The following is a 24,198-nucleotide window of genomic DNA, read 5'->3' as shown; positions in this document are numbered from 1 at the left end:
ATTTGGAGCAAGATGGGACATATGGCCAGCCCACTTCAGGACTGGAAACCAATTGCTATTTTTGACAAACATTCCCAAAAGACTGTAACTACAGTTAAGTCATTTTTGCGCCTTGAAGTAACAACTAAAACATTATTTTCTTCCCTAGAACTTACTGCAAGAACTTTGTGACCTTGAGTTATCTATGAAACCAAGCTATGCATTCAATATTTCCTTGGCTTATGTAAATGTACAGCTCTTGCTTTTCAAATGTATTTAGTACTGTTGACTTTAATTTGCGGCAATATTTTCATTCAGGAGTTTCCAAAGTAGAGTTCAAAGCATTAGTCTTCACCTGATTCTCCCGTTCTTCCTGTGGTCCAGGCAGAAGACACACTCCCAGCCATGTTCACAGCTAAGACTCTAAACTTGTACTTGGTGTACGGCTCCAAGCCAGTGATGATTGTGGTTGGTTCGGGAGGTTCTAATGCATTTTCATTGGCTGATTCTGCAAGTGGGTAAGGACTGAGCCAGCCACTGCTCTGAAAAACTCGACTTTCTGCTGACCTGGTTTCTCCATTAGATCTCAGTCTTTTCATGTATAGTTCATATCTTATAATTATGCCTAGAAAAGTGAAACGGTGAACAAAGAGGACTTATTAGACAAATGGGCTATTTTAGGGGTGGGGTGATGTTAGGTTATGTGAAGGGTCCTGGCTTTCCTTGTTCTTCTGACTCAATTACCTGTCTATTTTCTTGGTAATCCACATGATAGGTACTTATTAAAAAAAAAAACTAGAAGTTGATAGCTACATGAATGCATGAAATATTACTGAAAAGCATATTCATAGAAAATGAAAACTGAGTGCAAAAGTGTACAAACACAAAATAACTATAATTTACGATAGGTAAATTCAATATTTTTCAGGATGATTGGTCATAATTTCTACTAAGAATGGCTATCTCTTTTTGGAAATTTGATCACTGTACCTTCAATTTGTATAGTTTCAAATTTGGGGATTTTAATTTGATTATCTGCTTAATATAAGCCTTGTTTACATAAATATTAGAATATTACAGTTCATTTCCACCTAGTTTTATCAAGTAACTTAAAAATCTTAAGAAAAAAGCTTTTGTTATAATACGTACATGATATTAAATTACTAAAAATCTGTGAATGTGTGCTGGCCTGTATAACCAAGGGTTCAATTATATAAGCCCCAAAATTAACTTAATGGAGTCAGCTAGCCTATATACATATTTTTTGTATTATTTCATATCTTTTTCTTGCTTAAAAGAAAATTTACTGCTTATGGGTGCCCTAACTTGTGACACAGTCAAATATAATGCATTTCCTAAGTGAGTTTCAAATTAGAAACATCATTTGTGTTATGGCAGATGTCACTAAGAGCAAAGATAATATTAGCCTTCTAGGGGGCAATTTAAATGAGTGGAATTTGTTATTAGATTAAAGAAATATACTTATTCTACTAACCAGGACATATCTTTAGAAATTGTTTCCCAATTATGACATCATGCAGTTATAAAAATGAAAATGGTTGTCAGAATCTTATTGCACAATTCCAAATACCCAGATTCTCCTTCATGTTTTACCCAAGAATGGGAAATCTAGGCCTTGAATTCCTACCATTTGGTTCCATCGGTGGAGCCCATTCTACCTGAAGCTCTGTGGAACTGATCTTCCGCACCTCGGGTGGACCCAGCCTTCGGGGGGGTGCCTGGGCCGTGGTCACTGTCAGAGAGGTGCTGTGTAAACAGCCCCCACTAGTACACGCCTGTACAGCAAAACGGTATTTGGTGAATGGAACCAGATTCCAGATGGTAGCGGTGGTTTCAGGACCTTCATAGGGAACACAGGGCTGGATGCCATCTACAGGAGCACAGGACAAAATATATTTCTCAATAGGACCAGAACGATTTGAAGGTACAGCCCAGGTAAGTGTCACAGAGTCTGAGCTAATAGGACTGATATAACTTAAGTTCAGGCTTCCCTCTGGGGCCCCTGGTTTTGTCCTGTAGGTGACAGCTACACTCCGTGTTGAACCATGCAAGCTGCTGGTCTCGAGGTAATAGGAATAGGCGGTATATGGCGACAGCGCAGTGTCTAAGAAGTACTGAATATCTGAAATTAAAAAAAAAAAAAAAAGAAAAGAGTTACATTCCACAAATTGGCAAGGAAACATTTCTAATTATTTTTCTGTTATATAACATAACTACATTAAACTATAACAATCCACTCTTTTGAATAAAAGTATGGTTCATATTTTTAAAAATTGAGATGAAGCAAATACTGGTTACTTTTATTGTGCAGTACAATATAAGAAAAATGCCTTTTGTAATGATGCATATTTAGAAGCTTAAGCTTTTGTTTTGTTCTTTATATGATACAGCATCCTTTTCATAGAAGGTATAAGAGAGTCCTTGCAAATTCTCTGAAACAGAAATAACTAGGTTTCTTATAGCAATCAGATTGTTTTTTAGACACTGATACACTAGACCAAGGGTTGGCAAACTACTGGCACAGGCCAGGTCTGTCACCTAGCCAACATCTTGACTAAAGTAAAGCCTCTTCTGAATTTCCAACCCATGGAAACTGTGAAACTATAACTGATTATTATTGTTTTAAGCTGCTATGTTGTAGAGACAAGTTGTTATCAGCAACGGAGAATTCACACAATTCTAGACACGAAGGATTTGAAGAGAAAGAAGGAGGTAGAAAAAGGGGGTAAAAGAAAAAAAAATGACGGGGAGTGGACATGATCAGGCATATGCCTGGAACTTCCCATTCTCTAAGGGAAAGGGACAGAGAGTGTAAGTCAGGACTGTGAAACATACAAATACCAGTGCGGCTGCCACCCACGCCCTCCTGGGACCATGGGTGGGGGAAGGGTGAGGAGAGGCCCATGATGCAGCGGGTGCCCTATATTAGTAGGCAGATGCAGCACATTTAAGGGTTTAAAGAAAAATAGTTAAGTGTCTAGCGTACGGTTTTAATCCACAGGATTGCATGGTTTCCAGAGTGACGAGGATGCTGTGTTGAGATCCAGCAAGTGTGCTATGGGACCTTCTGTGACTGGGACAAAGTGACCTTCCAGACTTGGGCAGGCCAAAGGTTGGATGGAAAATGTGGAAAACAAATCTCAGCGAGTTCCCAGCAATAGCAAGGGCCCAGGGGAGGCTGAGACAGCAGGGTGTTCACGAAGACCTAAACAAGATGAGGATGAACACGTGTTCCTGAGCTTTATGCATTGGTTGTTGATGTCATGAGAAAGGCAAGACATTGCCTCTCAAATGAGCCAGCATCTTCTGACATTTCTGCAGAAGCAAAGGGCCAGGGGAAACTGTCCTTCCCCGAATGCATTCATGATGGTGGGGGAAAGGGAATAATTGAAGACTGAACAAGAGTGAATTCTGTAGATTGAACGTTGTATCCTCTCCCAAATTCATAGGCTAGAAACCTAATGCCCAAGGTGATGGTATTAGGAGGTGGGGGGGACTTTGAAAAATGGTGACCTCATGAGGGTGGAGTCCACACAAGGGATTAGTACCCTTGCAAAAGAGGCCCCAGAAAAATCCCTCATCCCTTTCACCATGAGAGGACACAGCGAGAAGTTGGCAGACTGCAACCCCGAAGAGGGACGTCATCAGAACCCAACCATGCTGGCACCCTGACCTTGGACTTCTAGCCTCCAGAACATTGAGAAATAAATTTCTGTTGTTTAGAAGCCACTCAGCCTGTGGTATTTTGTTATAGCAGCCTAAACAGACTCAGACAGTGACCATCTGAGTGAAGGGTTATTTTGACATTCGTTACATATGTCATTGCAAATTCTTCATGAAAATATGTTGAATATCAGACTAGAGTCCAATCAGGTCACAGAAAGCACAGAGTAATCTGAACAAGGAAAGCTGAATACAAAGAATGATTGAGTACAAAAGGGTTTTACTTACTTAGGGGACCAGAAACCTCTAAAGAATGCAGGAAGAGAGGAGACAGAGGCAGGGAAAAGTCCCTACCCCCAGGGCTGAAGCAGAACACCTAGGGAAGGAACAGAACTGGAAGAGATAAGACCTGGGATGAGACCAGACTTTGTTGCACAGGGTGCGACCGTGGCCCACTTGATGGTGAAGTTCGCTGAGGATCCATGAAGGCAGAACTCCCTTGGAACCTGGCCTCTAGCACCTCAGGTGCTCCACCACTGAACTTACAGAGAAAAAACTTACTGGCAGAGTGCCAAGGAAAGCTGCCCATGATGAGAGGCTGCACCATGGAACTCACTGGAAAGCCACCGTCTGCGGTACTAGGGGAAGATGCCACCTGGGCATCAGAAGAATTTACTGGGACTGCCATGCACTGTCTTCTGGGGTGCATCTTGTAGAACTCACTCTTATGGGGCCAGAGCTTGGGAAAGCTGCCCTTTGGGGTCCTGGGGAAAAGCTGCCCAAGGGTAGCTTGGCAGCTGTGTGTGGCTGAACATCACTTGTTGAGTGATCTCCTGAGAGGGGTGCACCAGAACCAGGAAGAGAAACCTCCATCTCCTGCAGGATGCCTCCAACACCCTCTACTGACAGAGTGCAACATCATACCGGCTAGTAAAGGAGAAATGTTTACAGGTTCCAGCTCCATTACCACAAAGCAGGCAATGAAGCCAAGGTTTGAAACAGAGAGGCAACAAATGGATAACTTGTACAAGTATACACTAAAAAAATCTTTTATGAGACCATGATCTTTAGCCATATTCTTGGGAAACATTTCCTTGGGAAGCATATAAAATGACTGATGTGTTATTTATAATAGGAAATGGTTAAGTAAATTAAAGTTGAATTTCTTCATGAGTTATATTAGTCTAATATTACGTTAATAGGATTCTAATATTATAGTTATTTAAAACAATAGTGATGAAGACCATACAGCAATATGAGAAAAAATATGAAATGTAATACTGCATAGACTTGATTATTATGCAAAATAAACTGAAGTACATATTTTCCCAGAAATTTTCCAAAATGAAATTCGTTTTTGCACTAGAATGCTGGAATTGTGATGTTTTACTTTTTTTTTCCTTTAAATTTTCTTAATTGGATATACCACTTTTATAATAAAAAGTTACACAAATTCAAATCAAAATCAGGTGTTTAGAGAAATTATTGCACAAGAACATCATGAAATTCCTCTTTAGAGATGCACTGGCTCACAATACTGGCTGACCCCAGCCCCCATGTGTGGCATTCTCACCCACCAGAGCTACATGGAACTGTGCAAGTTGCCTGAATTAACCTTATTTTCTCACACACCTTCATGCCTTGTCTTGTACAATTTCTTCCATGAGAGTAATTCTTCCTCTACTGTGGTATCTGGTTAATTCACCTCACATCACCCACTTTTGTGGAACTTTCAATGGTTCTCAATCATTATCTCTGCCCTCACAGGCATGGTTGCTTTTTACCCCTCCTCCACTTATAGGATACTCAGAAATATTCTAAAAATATTTCTTAATACTCTTAAGTCTATTCTGGTACAATATTTAATATATTACTTTGTAATCTTGGTTTATTTATCTATATCTCTTTTCAATAATGAGAACTGTTCCTTCCATCCTTGTATTTCTAGTGGCTGGTACCATTCCTGGTCTGCAGTAAGCAGTGAACAAAGCAGGGAACAAAGAATGAATGAATGATTCTTCATATGCATATTTTTTTTCTAGGAAATAGTATTAAGACCCTTATAATAAAAAAACATTGATTTTCATCTATTCTGTTTTCATTCTTATCCCCTGCTTATATTTTCTGGGTTTTTTAGGTTTATTTCTCTCAGAGGTAACTGAACCACCTTACCCTTGTTACATTGATCCTTTGATGTGGTATGGAATAATAAATGATAATGACATTAAAGGAAGAAATGAAATCCCAGAGTTCACTAAGATACAATGTTGTCTAAAACTCTCATCTTAAACTATGTTAATGTCCCTAGTGATGTAAGCAATGGTCACACGTAGAAATAATCTTCCTCTAGTTTCCCTGTGAAAGCATTTCCCTGGAGTAACATTTAAGGACTATCTCCCCACTCATGGTGACCCAAAGGAGGAAAGATTTAACTGATTGTGAATCTGCGGGGGAGCGGAAAGCAAAGCATCCTCAGCCCACTGATTTCTTTTCTAATCTGTCTTCCTTCAGGAGAAAAGATATATTTTCCAATCTGGCTTCTATTAATAATGATGATGATTTTTATTTTTCATTTCCATCTTATAGATGGAATCCTTATGTCTAGTTCCCCTTTAGTTTCAAACTCAAGTAGGAAAAAATAATATGATTTACTGAAACTTCAATACTATCAAAAGTGTGCTATTTCCTACAATAGCTGTTCTCTTCACCCCTATAACACATAAAATACCTATTGGCAACCCTAATCATGGCTGCAGGGGAGATAGTATTAGGTGCTGATTATGTACAATCCCCACTGTGCTACTTTATCTTCTACTCTTGAAAACTAATTAGGATGCAAAATGAGTGAACTGTTACCTAGGGAAACCACTGACTATACCTTAACTTCCTTTTAAAAAGTTATTTATAAACTTTAAAATTATTCCATCATTATTAGCAGGCATTATTAAGAACAAATAATTTGCAAGCTCTAAAAATGAAAATGCCGGTGTGTTATGATCTTAGGTTGGAAACTACTGCCCTGGAGAATCCCTTAGTGCATGAGGCCAGCTAGGAAAAGTTTTATTCTAACAAGGAATTCTATAATGGTCTCAACCAAATGGTCAAACTTGCTTGGAGGACACACTATTAATTTTCTTTGAAAAGTTCAACGATTCTCCACCTATAATTCCAAATGCCTTTATTTAACCCAAAGATTTGTGTTCATCCAACTGGATATAAATACTGTTTCCTTTTCATATTACACATGCTATCCACACACTGGAAATAGAGTAATAAACATGAGGGTATTATTAGGATGATACAAAATTCCGACAGCATTAACCAATTGTTCTTACTGTTCAAATGCCGTCATGCAGATAATTTGCATATCATTAATTATAGTGATTGTCAAGAAATGCCAGAAGTGGCATTTTTTAATGAAAACTAAGGATTTAAGAAATAATACATGTTTAATAGGATTATATAAATTTCTGATTAGTGAATGAGCACACATTTATTATGTAAGAAACTGTTATTTGGATTCTATATTAGTGCAATCATGAAAAAGAGCCAGAGTGTTGTACTCACATGTAATGTTCTATAAAATAGATCACTATATGTTACTATGTAAAACATGCCTCTGGGTTGAAGGGTATAATTGTGGTTTAATTCTACTATTGAATTAACCTATATGGAAAATAGAGTGATCCTAATATACAACTTAAGAAATAATTCAACCAGTAATAGTTTCATCTTCAAAATCACTTTCAATATTTTAATAACTTTCTCTTCTTCTATCACAAAAACTTAAGTTTCAGGACACCTGGATCATGCTGATATTTGGAAGAAAATAAACATTCTAGTAGCAGGTTTTTAGGATGCTTTGCCAACGTGGCAGATGTAGACAGATGTTCCTTTCCCTTTGCAATCTGCGTTATAAAGTTCAGAGCTTCCATTAACTTCAAAGAAGACTAGGAGTACTGAAGAGACATTTAGAGTTAACACAAAGTACTGAATGTAATAACATAAGTCATACAGAACTGGGTGCAAAATGTAACCTACTATAATATATACAAAATAAAACTGTATGCTATGCAAAAGTTGTAACGCCAATCAATATGTCAAAACAAGGCACCTTCCTAATCATTTTCAAAAAGATTATGGAACTTCAGTGTTTTTACATAGCTTTATATACTTTTCTAATTAATTAATCACGTTAAACTAGAATTTGGAAAACTGGGTCTTAAACAAAGAGAACAACATGGAAACCTGAATTGGAATCACTGTTCCAATGATTCTTAAATTAGTTTCTTAAATTAGTTTCTTAAACTAGTTTCTTAAACTAGCTTGTAGCTAAACATGACCAAAGCAAATATCAGAGAAGACAAGGCTGGAAGAAAATTTCCAAGTTTTCCTTCTGTCTTTAGGGAAAAGTTATCTGAAACATCTGAGTAAATCTTTTTAAAGATAATGGGTCTAAACAGTTTGATTTCTACAAGCTCCTTCAAATTCCTCATAATAGTTACAGGTGCAAAGATAGTCTTCATGGTTTGTTCACATCCTTCTTCTCTCAATTTAGTTCCATGTTGCTGGGTTTTACCTCTGTGGAAATGGCAATGTATGCATATAATTATACTATTTGCTTGAATGTTAGGACTCTGATTTCCCTTTTTGAAAAGTCCATTTTTCAACCTGAGAATTTAAAACGTGAACCCCTTATAATAGAAATATTTGATAAATTTTCTATAATCCTTATACCCAGAAAAATGATAGACCAGTTTGTTGTAAGTCTTCCAGTATTTTATATATTTTAAATTAAAATATAATTCATAGATTATTTTAATATCTTTTAGTTACCTTAAACAGTATTTCATGGACATTTCCCATTCATTAATAATTAAACTAAGATAGCACTTTATAGGTGACCATATTCTACCATTTACTTAATAATGCACCAGATTCTATTATGTCATGTACCATAATTTACTGAAAGTTTTTTGAATGTCTGACTTTTTCCAATATTTTGCAATTACAAATAGTACAGGTTTGGACATATTTCATGATTTGGTGTCCCTTTATGACTGTTCATTTGAGATACATTTTCTAAAGTAGGTTTGCTGAGTCAAATGGTTTGCAAAAGGGTAAGGTTTCTCATATATTTTAACAAGTTATCCCACATGAAAAGTCATACCAATGAACCCTCACAGATAGCCCAGCAGTTTGTGTAAGTTCTAGCTTCTCCATATCGTCATTAATCCTGGAAAGGGTAATTTGTTTTCATCTTTGAGGCTTTGATAAGCATTCATGTCTTAACAAATAATAAGCATCTCATTTTCACTGCGTTTCTTTGATTACTAGTGAGATTTGTAATTCTCTCTCTGCTGAAACACTCCATGCTAGACAACAACATGTCTCCTCAATGTCAAAGAACTTAACTAATGTATCAATTTTCAGAATATTATATCTTTCCATCACCAAACCTTGAAACTCACCGTATGGGTATTGATCTTCAATTGTGTAGATTTCAAAACCATCCCGGAATAAACTGTAAGTGAGCCAGTGGGCATTTGGAGAATCAGGTGGACTCCAGGAAAGACTGATAGCAAAAGAATTTTGAACTTTTCCTCTGGGTGGAGGTTGCTGGGATGGAGCTAAATTACAATGGAGAGAGCATGTATCAGCAAAGGCAATCAATAAGGACACGAGTAAACTTAAGTAAGATATCCAGCAAAGAGGTCTTTCTGATTCAGGATTACTTTATCAAGAAGACATGTGGTTTACCAAGACATTAATAAACAAAGGGTATACATCATGAGTTCTCTAAAACAAAGCTTTTTATCTATAAACATAAAATACATTTGTAGGTCAATGCAGCTGACATAAATATGGTTGGGGGAAAAAACCACAAAAGTTTACATAGCACTTCTTTTTTGTTGAAGTATAGTTGACTTACAATATTATATTCATTTCAGGTGTATAACATAGTGATTTGATACTTGTATAGATAATGCACCCTACAGAGTTATTATAGCATTATTAACTATATTCCCTGTGCTGTACACTACATCCCTGTGACTTATTTATTCTGTAACTGGAAGTTTGTACTTCTTAATCCCCTTCACCTATTTCACCCATTCCTAACCTCCCCTCTGGCAACCATTAGTTTGTTCTCTGTATCCATGAGTTTGTTTCTGTTTTGTTCTATTTGTTCATTTTTTTTAGATTCCACATATAAATGAAAACATACAGTATTTCTCTAACTCTCCACCTCTTTCTTTGAATTTTTCAGAGAAACTATCCAAGGATGCATAATATTTATTTTCTACTTAATTAAATTAAAAGTTGATACACATAAATTGTGTTGAAACTTGAAATAAGTCGTGTAATTTTTGGATTTTTTAAAAGGAAGTTTTCCATTCCATTAAGCACAATGTTTCATCTTGCTTCACAGAGCATAGTGTAAAAGAAATAATAATAGCTGGTGATACAAATAGCTGTGGATGCTAAGGATGTTAAATAGTCTAAATATTAGCAAGAAACAAATTAAATGTACTACATGAACACCAAGCACCTGTTAGAGTTGCTATGATTGTTTATAACACCTGTTCAAAATGCTGTGATTGTAACATAGAAAACAAACTTATGGTTACCAAAGGGGAAATCAGTGGGGGGGGGGTGGAGGGGGGAGAAGGGATAAATTAGGAGTTTGGGATTAAAAGATACACACTACTATACATAAAATAGATAAACAACAAGACCTACTGTTTAGCACAGGGAATTATATTCAATATCTTGTAATAATCTCTAATGGAAAAAAATCTGAAAAAGAATATATATAAATATATGTATATAACTGAAGCACTTTGCTGTACACCTGATGCTAACAAAACACTGTAAATCAACTATACTTCAATTTAAAAAGTGCTGTGATTCAGAGGTAGAGAACAAACATATGGACACCAAGGGGGGGAAAGCAGGGCGGGGGGGATGAATTGGGAGATTGGGATTGACATATATATACTAATATATACAAGATAGATAACTAATAAGAACCTGCTGTATAGCACAAAAAAATAAAATTTAATTTAAAATGCTGTGATTGTTAGAGATAATATGTTTGCTTCCATCAGGCACATAAGAGCATTCATCTCACTATTTTAGTGATATTTTTTATAGTATAAATATATACTATGAACGTTTCTTATCACTATATTTTTCATAGTCTCCCTATTTTGGAGAATCAGTCTACATTTTTTTCCCCAGAAGATATAAAGGTAAAGGAGAAAAACAATGTCTAACTATATTTTAAGGGCAATCAACCACCAGTTTATTTACTCCCCTCTGGTTCAAGATGCATAACCCTTCATCCATTTAGAGAAGCATAATCTAATCGGACTTTCTCACTGAATAAAATGACAAAGGCCCAGTTTGCTGTGTTAACTTATTTTGTAAATCATTAATCTTTCTGTTGAGAAAAAATTTTAAATCATGAATTGATCATGAATCGATCATCAATATTATTATATGAAATATCTGCAGTCACTAGGTGATAGTCAACGTTTCAGAAGAAAAGAAAGTGCACACTCAAGTGATTTAATAAAGAGCTTAATAAAGAAACTGTTTTCAAAAGGGCGGGCAGAATGTAAAGGAATCAAAAGACATGGAGCAGTACTCTGGGGTATGGTAACAGCAGAGCTCTTTTACTACTTATGTCACGGGTCAAGACCAATCCCAGGCTCAATGATTCACTAGAAATTCATTCACTCATCATATAGTCCTACTCATGGGTAAGATTTATTACAGCAAAAGGATACAGAGTACCATCAAAAAAGGGAAAAGGTACATGGGTAAAGTCTGAGGGAAACCAGGCACAAGCTTTGAGTTACAGAGGATGGGCTTAATTTCCCTAGCAACATATAAAAACACATGTGAAATGCTGCCAACCAGAGAAGTTCATTAGAAACTCAGTGCCCAGTGTCTATACTGGGGACTGTTCATGTAGGCAGTCTCTGCCTGGCACACACCAAAATTTCAAACTCCCAGAAAGAAAGCAGGTGTTAAGCATTGTATGGTCAGGCCACTCAAGAGGGCTGTTCTCTTGCTCTCTGTACATCCTCTGTTCAGCCAGTGACTGCTTCACCTACATCCTACTCACAGGACTGACCTTCCTACATACTTGCCCCAGGTCCCAGCTAATGATTGTTCTTACCAGAGGCAGTGAAGGGCGTGGCCCACGGCTGGTTTCCTTGGTAACCGAAGAGCCAGCCAGAGGTAATTCCCCCTATAACTGGCAATCCTTCCCACACCCCAGTGAAGCCTACAGCCATGCCCTGCCTGCTCTCCCCTGCATATGGTGCGGTGTCACTCCAGGACCTTGCTTCAGACATGTAAGCTTCCCTATCCATTAAATCATTCATGTCTCTGTCATTGACTCCAGACTCCTTCTTTGGTCTCAAAACTGGGGAAATGGAGGCCAGTATTTCTTATGGGTTGCAGCCCAACAAGCATAAACCGTGTAATCTGTACAAAATTTAAGGGACAGTGAGCCCTTCATAAAAATTCTGAGGATGGTGGGAGCCATCACAAAATCCAAATCCCAGATGGCAGCCAAAGGCCAACTTTGTAAGCAGGTCTCTCTAAAGACAAGCATTCAGGCCTGCTATGTTAACTTTTTCTCACACATTATCCCTAGCTTGAAGGGGCACAGCACTCAGGGACAGAAAGGGATGTGTGAAGAGCATCATCTGACCACTCACTGAAGGACAGAGCCAGCTCAAGGCCACTCTTACACTAAGACAGGGAGCTGGGGGATTAAATGTTCTGACTTCCCTTTCTGCCAGCCCTCCTCCAGATGACTAGAAGGTTCCTACTTGTAGCTGAAGCCAACTGAGAGTCAGGGGGCAAGAGAGCCTGCAGACACAGAACATACAGAATCTTGGGGAACAGAGCAGAGTGAGAAGTATGGAGTAGTAACGTGAAGTTATCCTAACACACCAGGCAAAGACTTTCAACTAAGAGCTATTACTAATTCATCAGTACTCATGAATGATATACTCCATTTTAAAGACATGAGATAATCCAACAATAGCATTTTAAGAAAGTATATCGGGCTTCCCTGGTGGCGCAGTGGTTGAGAGTCTGCCTGCCGATGCAGGGGACACGGGTTCGTGCCCCGATCCCGGAAGATCCCACATGCCGCGGAGCGGCTGGGCCCGCGAGCCATGGCCGCGGAGCCTGTGTGTCCGGAGCCTGTGCTCCGCAACGGGAGAGGCCACAGCAGTGAGAGGCCCGCGTACAGCAAAAAAAAAAAAAAAAAGAAAGTATATCAAGAGCACTGAATTTGAAAGATATAAAATTCCATATCTTATGCACAGGCTTCCTAAAGACAATGTCTCTAAACCTATGGTAGATAATATTGATGTCATATTTTTCAAGAAAAATGTTCAACCTAGATACATTCTCACTCTTCCCCTTTATCTTTTTTTTGGAGGGAATTTCATTGTTATGTTAAAATTCTAACTGTCAATATGCCTATTTAGATATAGGACAGTGAGTAATAACAATCTCAAAATGACACATGAAAAGAGAATTATTTCCAAACAGCACCTTATATTTTTGAATTCAATGATTTGCCATATTTTGCTATGGTCACTTTGGTTGGTTGAATACTGACAGTACATTTGATCTTTCAGTGAATTCTAATTTAGGGCTCTAAATCCTGTTATTCTTAGTGGAACTTCAAAGATTCATAAACTGTCTCGTCTACAGCACTCTCAAATAGCCTCGTAATCCATGGCAATTTAATGTTTTTTAGTTAATATTAGTGATTACATCTAAAACTCCGCATGCTCTCAGGAACACAATAGATTTCAGAGTTAGAGCAATCAAAACTGACCATCAAACTATTTTCTAAGATGGCAAAATACTTTTGGGATGACTGAAAGAGAGATAGATGTTTCAGTCCCATGTCAAAGGATGTAGGAAATGATTTGCATTACGTGAAAATTTCCTTGACAACAAACACAGTCATACACATATATACACACATAGGCTCTTTCAAATGTTTAAAGTTGATTACTTTTTATGACCATCTCTAACCACAATCTTGTCTGACTTCACAGTGTGAATGAATAATGCTTGTTTGACATTTAATGAGAATTTTCAAAGACCTGAAGGTTTAGATAGTTCAATACCACTCTAAGAATAAATATTTTGAAATCCTGGGCATGAGATAACTTGGACCCACTTTTATGTGCTGAAAGTAGGATTCTGAGAAAATGGTCATACACTCATTAATCAAAATTGCCAAGAATGGTCTTTGTATAAGACTCTCTTTTAAGGAAGGAAAGTATAATATTGTGACTACATCCATCAGTTTGGGATTACATCCCAGCTTGGGAACTTTGTAATTGTATGATTGCAGTCAAATTTCAATTGGATGCTCTGACCCTTTTCTTATTTAGAGTAAGAAGATGATAATGTCTACCTTTGAAAGCCAAAGCAACTATTATAAGTGTGTTCTAAAAATTAAAGAAAAAATATGATAATTTTGTTTCAACAAAAAGGGAATTTCAACAGAGAAAGAGAATGTATAAAAACACCAAAACCAGAGTTGAACAGTATAATAACTAAAATGGAAACTTCTTTAGAGGGCTCAGTGGCAGATTTGAAATGAAAGAAGAATCAGTAAACTTGATATAAAGCAACAGATGGAACTTAAATATACAACAATATGATTTATCTAATCCAAAGAACAGAGAAAAAAATTTAACAAAAGTGAAAACAGGGTCTTCCCTGGTGGCACAGTGGTTGAGAGTCCGCCTGCTGATGCAGGGGACACGGGTTCGTGCCCCAGTCCGGGAGGATCCCGCATGCCGCGGAGCGGCTGGGCCCGTGAGCCATGGCCGCTGAGCCTGCGCGTCTGGAGCTTGTGCTCCGCAATGGGAGAGGCCACAACAGTGAGAGGCCCGCGTACCGCGAAAAAAAAAAAAAAAAAAAAAGTGAAAACAGCCTCAGAGATCTGTGAGTAAATGTCATATGTACAATGTGTAAACATATGTGTAATGGGAACCACAAAGGAGAGAAAAGACAGAGAAAGGAGAAAAAAATAGTTGAAGAAATACTGGCTCAAACTGTCCAAATTCAATGTAAAACACTTATCTCTAATTCCAAAAAGCATAATGAATTCAAGTAGGATACACACAAAGTGATTCAGACCTAGACATAGTGTAGTCAAACTGGTGAAAGAAAAAGACAAACTTTTGAAAGCAGTAAGAGAAAAACAACTCATAACACAGTTGAAGGGAAATACAATTAAAGGTTTACAGAAACAAAGGAGGCCAGAAGGTAGTAGAATGACATATTTAAAGTCCCAAAAGAAAAAAGAATAGTTGGTACCAAGAACTCTATATCTAGAAAAAATTACTCATCAAAAGTAAAAGTTAGGGGCTTCCTGGTGGCGCAGTGGTTGAGAGTCCGCCTGTCGATGCAGGGGACTCGGGTTCGTGCCCCGGTCCGGGAAGATCCCACATGCCGCGGAGCAGCTGGGCCCGTGAGCCATGGCTGCTGAGCCTGCGCATCTGGAGCCTGTGCTCCACAACGGGGGAGGCCACAGCAGTGAGAGGCCCACATACCGCAAAAAAAAAAAAAAAAAAAAAAGTAAAAGTTAAATAAAGGTATTCTCAAATAATTTTTAAAAAATCTAAGAGAATTCATTGTTAGCAGTCTAGCCCTATGAAAACTAGAAATAATGGATACAGACAGAAACGCCAAAGCAATCCATCAGGCTACAAGGAAATGATAAAGAGAGTAAACTGAATCATGGGAAGGTAGGGAAAACACCAGAAATGGTAAATATGTGGGTAAATTATGTGGATAAATATTAAAGACAGTGTATGTGTGTTCTGTATTCATATTTTGCTTCCTTCTGTCAAATCATTTGAAAAGCCTACTATTGCTTAAAACAATAATTATATTAGTGTAACATACACATATACCCACATGCACACACACACATGCATGCACAATCATAGCACAAAAATGGGGAAGGAAAAGGAGCTACATCAGAGCATAGTTATATTTTACTAGAATTAAGTCTGTACAAACCTGAAGTAATCTGTGGCAGACAAAGATATATAGTCTAATTCTTAGAGCAGTCACTAGTAAAATAGCGCTAAAATATAGATTAAAAGTCATCAGAGTATGGTAAACCAATTTTCAACAAGATTGACAATTATCAAGGAAAGAATATTCTTTTAAACAGATACTGGTGGGACAACTGGATAGTCACATTTTTTTTAACTTTTTTTTTTTTTAACATCTTTGTTGGAGTATAATTGCTCTACAATGGTATGTTAGTTTCTGCTTTATAACAAAGTGAATCACTTATGCATATACATATGTTCCCATATCTCTTCCCTCTTGCATCTCCCTCCCTCCCACCCTCCCTATCCCACCCCTCTAGGTGGTCACAAACCACTGAGCTGATCTCCCTGTGCTATGCGGCTGCTTCCCACTAGCTAGGATAGCCACATTTAAAAGAATGAACCTGGAGCTTTAACTAGCACCATATATAGAAATTAATTCAAAATGGATCAAAGACCTAAGTGTAAGACCTAAAACTATAAAACTCTTAGCAGCAAACATAAGGATTTGCTTATCTTCATAACCTTGGATTTGGCAGTGGTTTCATAGATATGACATAAATGCACGAGCAACAAATGAAAAAACAGATAAATTGGACTTCATCAAAATTAAAAACTACTATGCTTCAAATGACACTGTCAAGAAAATTTAAAGACAACTTGCAGAATGGGAGAAAACATTTGCAAATCATATAGCTAATAAAGGACTTGTACTTAGAACGTATAAAAAACAATTACAACTCAGTAATAAAGACAAATAACCCACTAAAAATGATAAAACTACTTGAACAGATATTTCTCCAAAGACCATACCCAAAGAGCCAATAAGCACATGAAAAGATGCTTGACATAATTAGTCATCAGGAAAATGCAAATCAAAACCACAGTGAGAGAACACTTCACACCACTACAATGGTTATAATTAAAAAGACAGATAATTAGTGTCGCTGAGGATGTGGAGAAATTGGAACCTTTATACATACTGGTGAGAATGAAAATGAAACAGCTACTTTGGAAAACAGTCTGGCTGTTCCTCAAAAGTTTAAACATAGAGTTAACATGTGGCCCACATTTCCACTTATAGGTATATCAATCATCACCTTAAATGTGAATGGCCAAAATTCAATAATTAGGAGACAGAAACTGATGGAATGGATAAAAGAACAAGACCCACCAATACGTGATCTATAAGAAACACTACTTAAATAAAAAGAAAAAGATATGGTAAGAATAAAAGGATGAGAATAATATACTATGCTAACAAACCAAAAGAAAGCTGGAGTAGCTATATTCATTTCAGACCTCAAAACTGGAAAAATTATCAGGGAAAAAAAGAGGAGCATTACATAATGAAAAAGTGGCCAAAGCTCAAGAATAGAATGCACCTAAAAACAGAACATCAAAATATTTGAAGCAAAACATGATAGAAGTGCAACAAAAAATAGATAAATCCTATTAAAATTGGAGAATTCTACACCACTGTTTCAGTAATTGAGAGATTCAGCAGCCAGAAAATCAGTAAGGATACAGCTGACCTGAAAAACACTGAACCAAACTCATCTAACTGACTTTTATAGAGTATTCCACCTAATACACATTCTTCTCAAGTTCACATGAAACATTCAAGATGGACCACATAATGGACCATAAAATCCACCTTAAAAATATTAAAGTATAAAAATCATTGAAAGTATATTCTCATCCTACAATAGAACTAAACTGGAAATCAATAAAAGAAAAATAAGTTAAAAATCCATAAATATTTGGAGATTAAACATGCTTCTAATAACACATGCACCAAAAAAGAAGTCTCAAGAGAAATTTTTAAATATTTTGAACTAAATGAAAATGAAAATAAAATTTATCAAAATTTGTATGATGCAGCAAAAGCAGTGTTTAGAGGGAAAGGTATAGTATATTAAATGCATATATTAAAAGAAATGCATATATAAAAATGTATATAATGGAAAAAAATCTAAAGTCAATTATCCAAGATTCATACCTCAGGAAACTAAGAATTTTTAGAAAGACACAAATTATAAAAACAGGCTAAAAATATAAAATCTAACTTGACCTATACTAAGAAATTCAACTAGTAATTTAAAATCCCACAAAGAAAATCCAAGTCCAGGTGTTTCACTGGTGAGTTCTCTCAAACATGTAAGGAAAAAAATGATACAAATCCAATAGAACTCTTTCAAAAAACAGAGGACGAGGGGCTTCCCTGGTGGCACAGTGGTTGAGAGTCTGCCTGCCGATGCAGGGGACACGGGTTCGTGCCCCGGTCCGGGAAGATCCCACATGCCACGGAGTGGCTAGGCCCATGAGCCATGGCTACTGAGCCTGTGCATCCAGAGCCTGTGCTCGGCAATGGGAGAGGCCACAACAGTGAGAGGCCTGCGTACCACAAAAAAAAAAAAAAAAAAAAAAAGAGGAGGAATGAGTATTTCCCACCATTTTATTTATCAGGCCAGTATTACCCTGATAGCAAATCTATAGAAACATAATTACAGAACATAAAACTACAGACCAACATCCCCCATGAACAGACATATAAAAGTATCTTAATAAAATATTAACAAGCCAGAACTATATCTAAAAATTTAAAAAGAATTAGTTACTACAAGTAATTGGCATTTATCTCTGGAATTAAAGATTTATTCTCTGGAAATCAATTAATTTAACATATCATATCAATAAAATAAAGGACAAAAATTATCTGATCATCTCAATAGAAGCACAAAAAGCATTTGACAAAATCCAATACCTACTTATGATTTTAAAACAAAAACAAAAAAACTTGAAACAAAATAGAAATAGAGGGGAACTTTCTTAACCCCATGAAGGGCATCTACATAAAACCTACAGCTAATATTATACTTAGTGGGGAGATGCTGAAGGTTGCCTTTGAGATCAGGAATGAGGCAAAGATGTCTGTTCCCAGTATTTCTATTTGGCATTTAACTGGAGTTTCTATCAAGTCCTCAAAACAAGAAAAAGAAATTAGAAGCATATAAATGGAAAGAAAGTGAAATTGTTGATGTTCATGGACTACATGATCATGTATGTACAAATTTCTAAAGAATTCCCTCCCCCCAAAAAACCTACTAGACATAATAAGTTAATTTAGCAGGGTAACATGATACAACAACAATATTCAAAAATCAATTGCACTTTTCAACAAATGGTGCTGAACAACTGTCTATCCACATGCAAAAAAATGAATCATGACATAGACCTCACACCCTTCACAAAAATCAACTCAAAATGGATCACAAACCTAAATTAAAATATAAAACTACAAACTCCCAGAAGATAGCATAGGAGAAAATCTAGATAACCTTGGGTTTGGGGATGACTTTTTAGATACGACACCAATGGCATGATCCAAAAAGAAATAACTCATAAGTTTGACTTCATTAAAATCAAAAATTTCTCCTCTGTGAAAGACACTATTAAAAAAATGAAAAGATAAGCCAGAGACTGGAGAAAATATTCACAAAAGACATATCTGATAAAGGACTGTTATTCAAAATACACAAAGAATTCTTAAAACTCAACAATAAGAAAACAAACAACCTGATTAAAAAATGGGTCAAAGACCTTAACAGATACATCAACAAAGACAATATACAGATGCTTATTCTTTTCAAATAAGCATCTGAAAAGAATTTCCTTATCACATGTCATTAGGGAAATGCAAATTAAAACAATGAGATACCACTATACACCCATTATAACAGCCAAAATCGAGAACATTGACAACACTAAATAATGTTAAGAATGTAGAGCAACAGGAACTCTCATTCACTGCTGGTGGGGATGCAAAATGGTACAGCCACTTTGGAAAAAAGTTTGGCACTTTCTTACAAAACTAAACATACTCTTACCATATGATCCAGTAATTGTACTCCTGGGTATTTGCCCAAAGGAGTTGAAAACTTATGTCCACTCAAAAATCTGTAAACAGATGCTTAAAGCAGCTTTATTCATAGCTGTCAAAAGTACGAAACAATCAAAAGTTCTTCAGTAGGTGAATGTACAAATAAAATGTGGTACATCCAGACAATAGATTATTATTCAGCACTAAAAAGAAATGTGCTATCAAGCCATGAAAAGACATGGAGGAATTTAAATGTATATTTCTAGGTGAAAGAAGTCAAACTGAGAAGGCTACATCCTGTATGATTCCAACTAGAAGACATTCTGGAAAAGGCAAAACTATGAAGACAGTAAAAAGATCTGTGGTTTCAGGGTTTGGGTGGGGGAAGAAAGGATGAAAAAGCAGAGCACAGAGGATTTTTAAAACTGTAAAACTACTCTATGTATGATGCTAAAATGGTGGATACGTGTCATTTTATATTGACAAGATCCATAGAATGTACTGCATACACCAAAAATGAACTATATACTTTGTAATCTATGGACTTTGGATGATAATGATATGTCAACGTAGGCTCATCAATTGTAATAAATGCACCACTCTGGGTGATATTTGGGGAGGCTATGCATGTGAGGGGGCAGAGAAAACATGGGAAATCTCTGTACTTTCCTCTCAATTTTGTTGTGAACCTAAAACTGCTCTCAAAAATAAAGTCCTTTTAAAAAATCAATTGTACTTCAGTATACTAGCAATTAATTTGGAAGTAAAATTAAGAAAATAGTCTCATTCACAGTGTCATTTCATTCACAACAGCATCAAAGAGACAAAAGATGCATTTAATTAAGAATGTACAAGTCCAGAACACTGCAAACTGTACAGCACTGCCAAGAAAAATTAAAGACCTAAATAGACAGAGACATACACTTTCATGTGCTGTAAGACTCAATACTATTAAGATGTCAACTCCACCTAAATTAATCTGTAGATTCAACACAACCTCTACACAGATCCCAGCAGGTCTGTTTGTAGAAATTGACAAGATAACACCAAGGATGTATACAGAAATGTGGAAGAACTAAAATAGTCAAAATAATTTTGAGGAAAATAGTTGGTCCTGATTTCAAGACTAAAGCTACAGTAATCAAAACAGTGTGGCTTTGGTATAAGAATAAACATAAGGATCAATGAACGAGGAGAGAGAACCTTGTATGGTCACTTGACTTTCTTATGTAGTAAAATATATATAAAACATAAAATTTACCATTTTAGCCATTTTTAAAAGTATGTTTTAGTGGCATTAAGTACATTTACAATGTTGTGCAACCATTACCACTATTCATCTCCAAAACTTTTTCATCATCCTAAAGAGAAACTCTGTACCCATTAAACAGTAACTTTCCATTCCCCTCCCTCAACCCCTGATAAGACTATTTTACTTTCTATGTATATGAAGTTGCCTATTCTAGGTATCTCATATAAATGGAATTATATAATACTTTTTGCATAACTTATTTTGCTTTGCATAATGTTTTCAAAGTTAAACCATATTATATCAAAATTTCATTCATTTTTATGGATGAATAATATTCAATAGTGTGTATATACCACATTCTCCTTATCCACTTATCTTTTAATGGACACTTAGGTTTTTTTCTGCATTTTGGGTATTGTGAATAATGCTGCACCCAACACTGGTGTGCAAATATCTGTTTAAGTTGCTGCTTTCAATTTGGGGTATTTACCTAAGGAGAGAAATTGCTGGATTATACAGTAATTCTGTGTTTAACTTTTTGAGGAACCATCAAACTATTTTCCTCAATGTCTGCACCTGTTTACAGACCCACCAGCAATGCATAAATCCTCCAATTTCTCCACAGCCTCAACACACTTGTTATTTTACATTTTTTGATAAGGGCCATCTAAATGGGTATGAAGTGGTACCTCATTGTGGTTTTAATTTGCTTTCCCTAATAAGTAATGATGTTGAGTACACTTTCATGTTCTTATTGGCCATATGTATATTTTCTTTCAAAAAATGTCTATTCAAGTCCTTTGTCCTTTTTCAAATTAAATTCTTTGGCTTTTGTTGTTGAGTTGTAGTTCTTTATATATTCTAGATACTAATTCCTTATCAGATGTTGACTTGTATGTATTTTCTCCCATTCTGTGCATTGTTTTTTCACTCTCTTGATAGCGTACTTTGATGCTGACATTTTTAATTTTGAAGAAGTCAGATTTCTCTCTTTTTTTATTTTGTTTTCTGTGCCTTTGGTGTTATACCCAAGAAAACCTTACCAAGTCCAAAGTCATGAAGCTTTTATCTTGTGTTTTTCATATGACTTTAGCTCCTAAGTTTAGGTCTTTAATCCACTTGGCATTAATTTTTATATATGGTGGAAGGTAAGTGTTCAACTTCATTCTTTTGCATGTGAATACCTATTTTCCCAGTATCATTTATTCAAAATACTGTCCTTTCCCCCATTAAATGGTCTAAACACCCTTGTTTCAATCAACTGACCATATATGTAAGGTTTTATTTATGGGCACTCTATTTCATTGGTCTATACATTTGTCTTTATGCCAGTACCACATTATTTTGATTACTGTAGATTTCTAGTTATTTTTGAAGTCAGGAATTGTAAGTCCTCCATTTGTCTTCTTTTCCAAGATTGTTTTAGCCTTGAGATTCCATTTGAATTTAAGATGAGTTTTCCTATTGCTGCAAAAAATGCCACTGGGATTCTGATACGAATTCCACTGACTCTGCAGACTGCTTCAGTGGTACTGACATCATAACAATATTGAGTCTCCCAATTTATAAATATGGATGTCTTCCATTAATTTATGTCTTATTTAATTTTTTAGGAGTGTTTTATAGTTTTCAGTGTTCAAGTCTTTCATCTCTTTAGTTAAATTTATTACTAAGAATTTTATTCATTTTGATGCCAGTGTAAGTAGAATTGCTTTCTTAATTTCCTATTATTTTGTTCATTGCTAGAAACACAAGCGATTTTAGGTGTTGATCTTGTAACATGCAACTTTGCTGAATTTGTTTATTCGTTCTAGTAGCTTTCTTGTGAATTCTTTGGGATTTTCTCTATAAAGGATTGTGTCATCTGCAAATAGAGATAGCTTTACTTCTTTCCAATTTGGATGCCTTTTTCTTGTCTAATTATTCTGGCTAGAACATCTAGTACAATGTTGAAAAACAGACACAAAAGTGGGCATCCTTGTCTTGTGCCTGATGTGAGGAGAAAAGCTTTTAGTATTTCAACAATGAGTATAATGTTAGCCATGGGGTCAGTTGGTTTTTTGCCTAGACACCTGGGCAGCCTAATAGGGAAAGGATAATCATTTCAAAAATATGTTACAGGAACGTTTGAATATCCATGTGTCAAAAAATAAAAATGAAATAAAGAACACAGATGCTTACATCACACCATACACAAAATTAATTCAAAATGTTTTATAGACCTAATGTAAAAGCTAAAAATACAAAACTTTCAGATGATAACATAGGAAAAAATCTTTGCTACATTGGGTCAAGGAAAAATTTCTTAGATAGAATGCAAAAACATATGATCCAAAAAAATTAACTTTTGTAACTTATACTTCATCAAAATTAATAGCTCTTGGATTTTAAAGCATACCATTAAGAAAATTTTAAAAATAATCCAGTGGGTTGATATATTCAAAGTGCTAAATGAAAAAAAAAAGAAAGAAAGAAAAAAAAAACCCTGCCAACTGAGAATTCTACACTCAGCAAAACTATTCCTCAAGAGTGAGGGAGAAATTAGACATTCCCAGATTTAAAAAGCTGAGGGAGTTTGTTACTACTAGACATGCTCTGCAAGAACCACACAAGGGAGTCCTTCAGGATTACCTGAATATATATATATTCATAGCTCATTTGTGTTTAAATCTTCTTGACACTCTACTCACTTTTATGTTCGTTCTTGGTTATTTACTTATCTTTTTGTCGTTCACGTTTGTTAGCTCTAATTATCAGAGAGGCTCTTATAGCTTTCCTTAAAATAATCTTATTGTAGTAAAATATATAAAGCATAAAATTTACCAAATTAACCATTTTAAAATGTGCAGTGTAGTGATATTAAATACTTTTATTAATGTTGTACATCAACAAACTGGATAACCTCGATGAAATGGACAAATTCCTAGAAAGACAAAACTTACCAAGACTAAATCACAAAGAAATAAAGCATCTGAATAGACCTGTATTAGTAAAGAGATTGGATCAGTAATCAACATCTTGCAACAAAGAAAAGCCCTAGACTTGATGAATTAACTGGTGAATTCTATCAAACAAAATAAGAACTAGTACCAATTATTCTCAAACTTTTCCAAAAATTTGAAAAGGAGGGAACACTTCCTAACTCATTTTATGAGGCCAGCATTACCCTGATATAAAAGCTAGACAAAGACATTAGAAGAAAAGAAAACTACAGAACAATATCCCTTATGAACTGATGCAAATATCCTCAACAAAGTACTAGCAAACCAAATTCAGCA

At 35.9% G+C, this 24,198-nt stretch overlaps 1 protein-coding gene across 2 annotated transcripts in view; it reads right to left on the bottom strand.

Annotated features, from left to right (window-relative positions):
• USH2A (usherin) overlaps positions 1-24,198 on the bottom strand; it is a gene marked incomplete at both ends in the record, with an annotated part of 772,061 nt that overhangs the window by 558,686 nt on the left and 189,177 nt on the right. For both annotated transcript variants that reach the window (XM_082613798.1, XM_082613799.1), the window contains 3 exons: positions 335-604; positions 1,628-2,122; positions 9,135-9,293. In XM_082613798.1, coding sequence (XP_082469924.1) covers positions 335-604; positions 1,628-2,122; positions 9,135-9,293 — 924 coding nt within the window. The remainder of the gene's footprint in view (positions 1-334; positions 605-1,627; positions 2,123-9,134; positions 9,294-24,198) is intronic.

Source organism: Mesoplodon mirus, assembly GCF_964341445.2.
Source record: "Mesoplodon mirus genome assembly, chromosome: 3".
Lineage (NCBI taxonomy): Eukaryota > Metazoa > Chordata > Mammalia > Artiodactyla > Ziphiidae > Mesoplodon > Mesoplodon mirus.
This window is presented reverse-complemented; position numbering and strand designations above follow the sequence as displayed.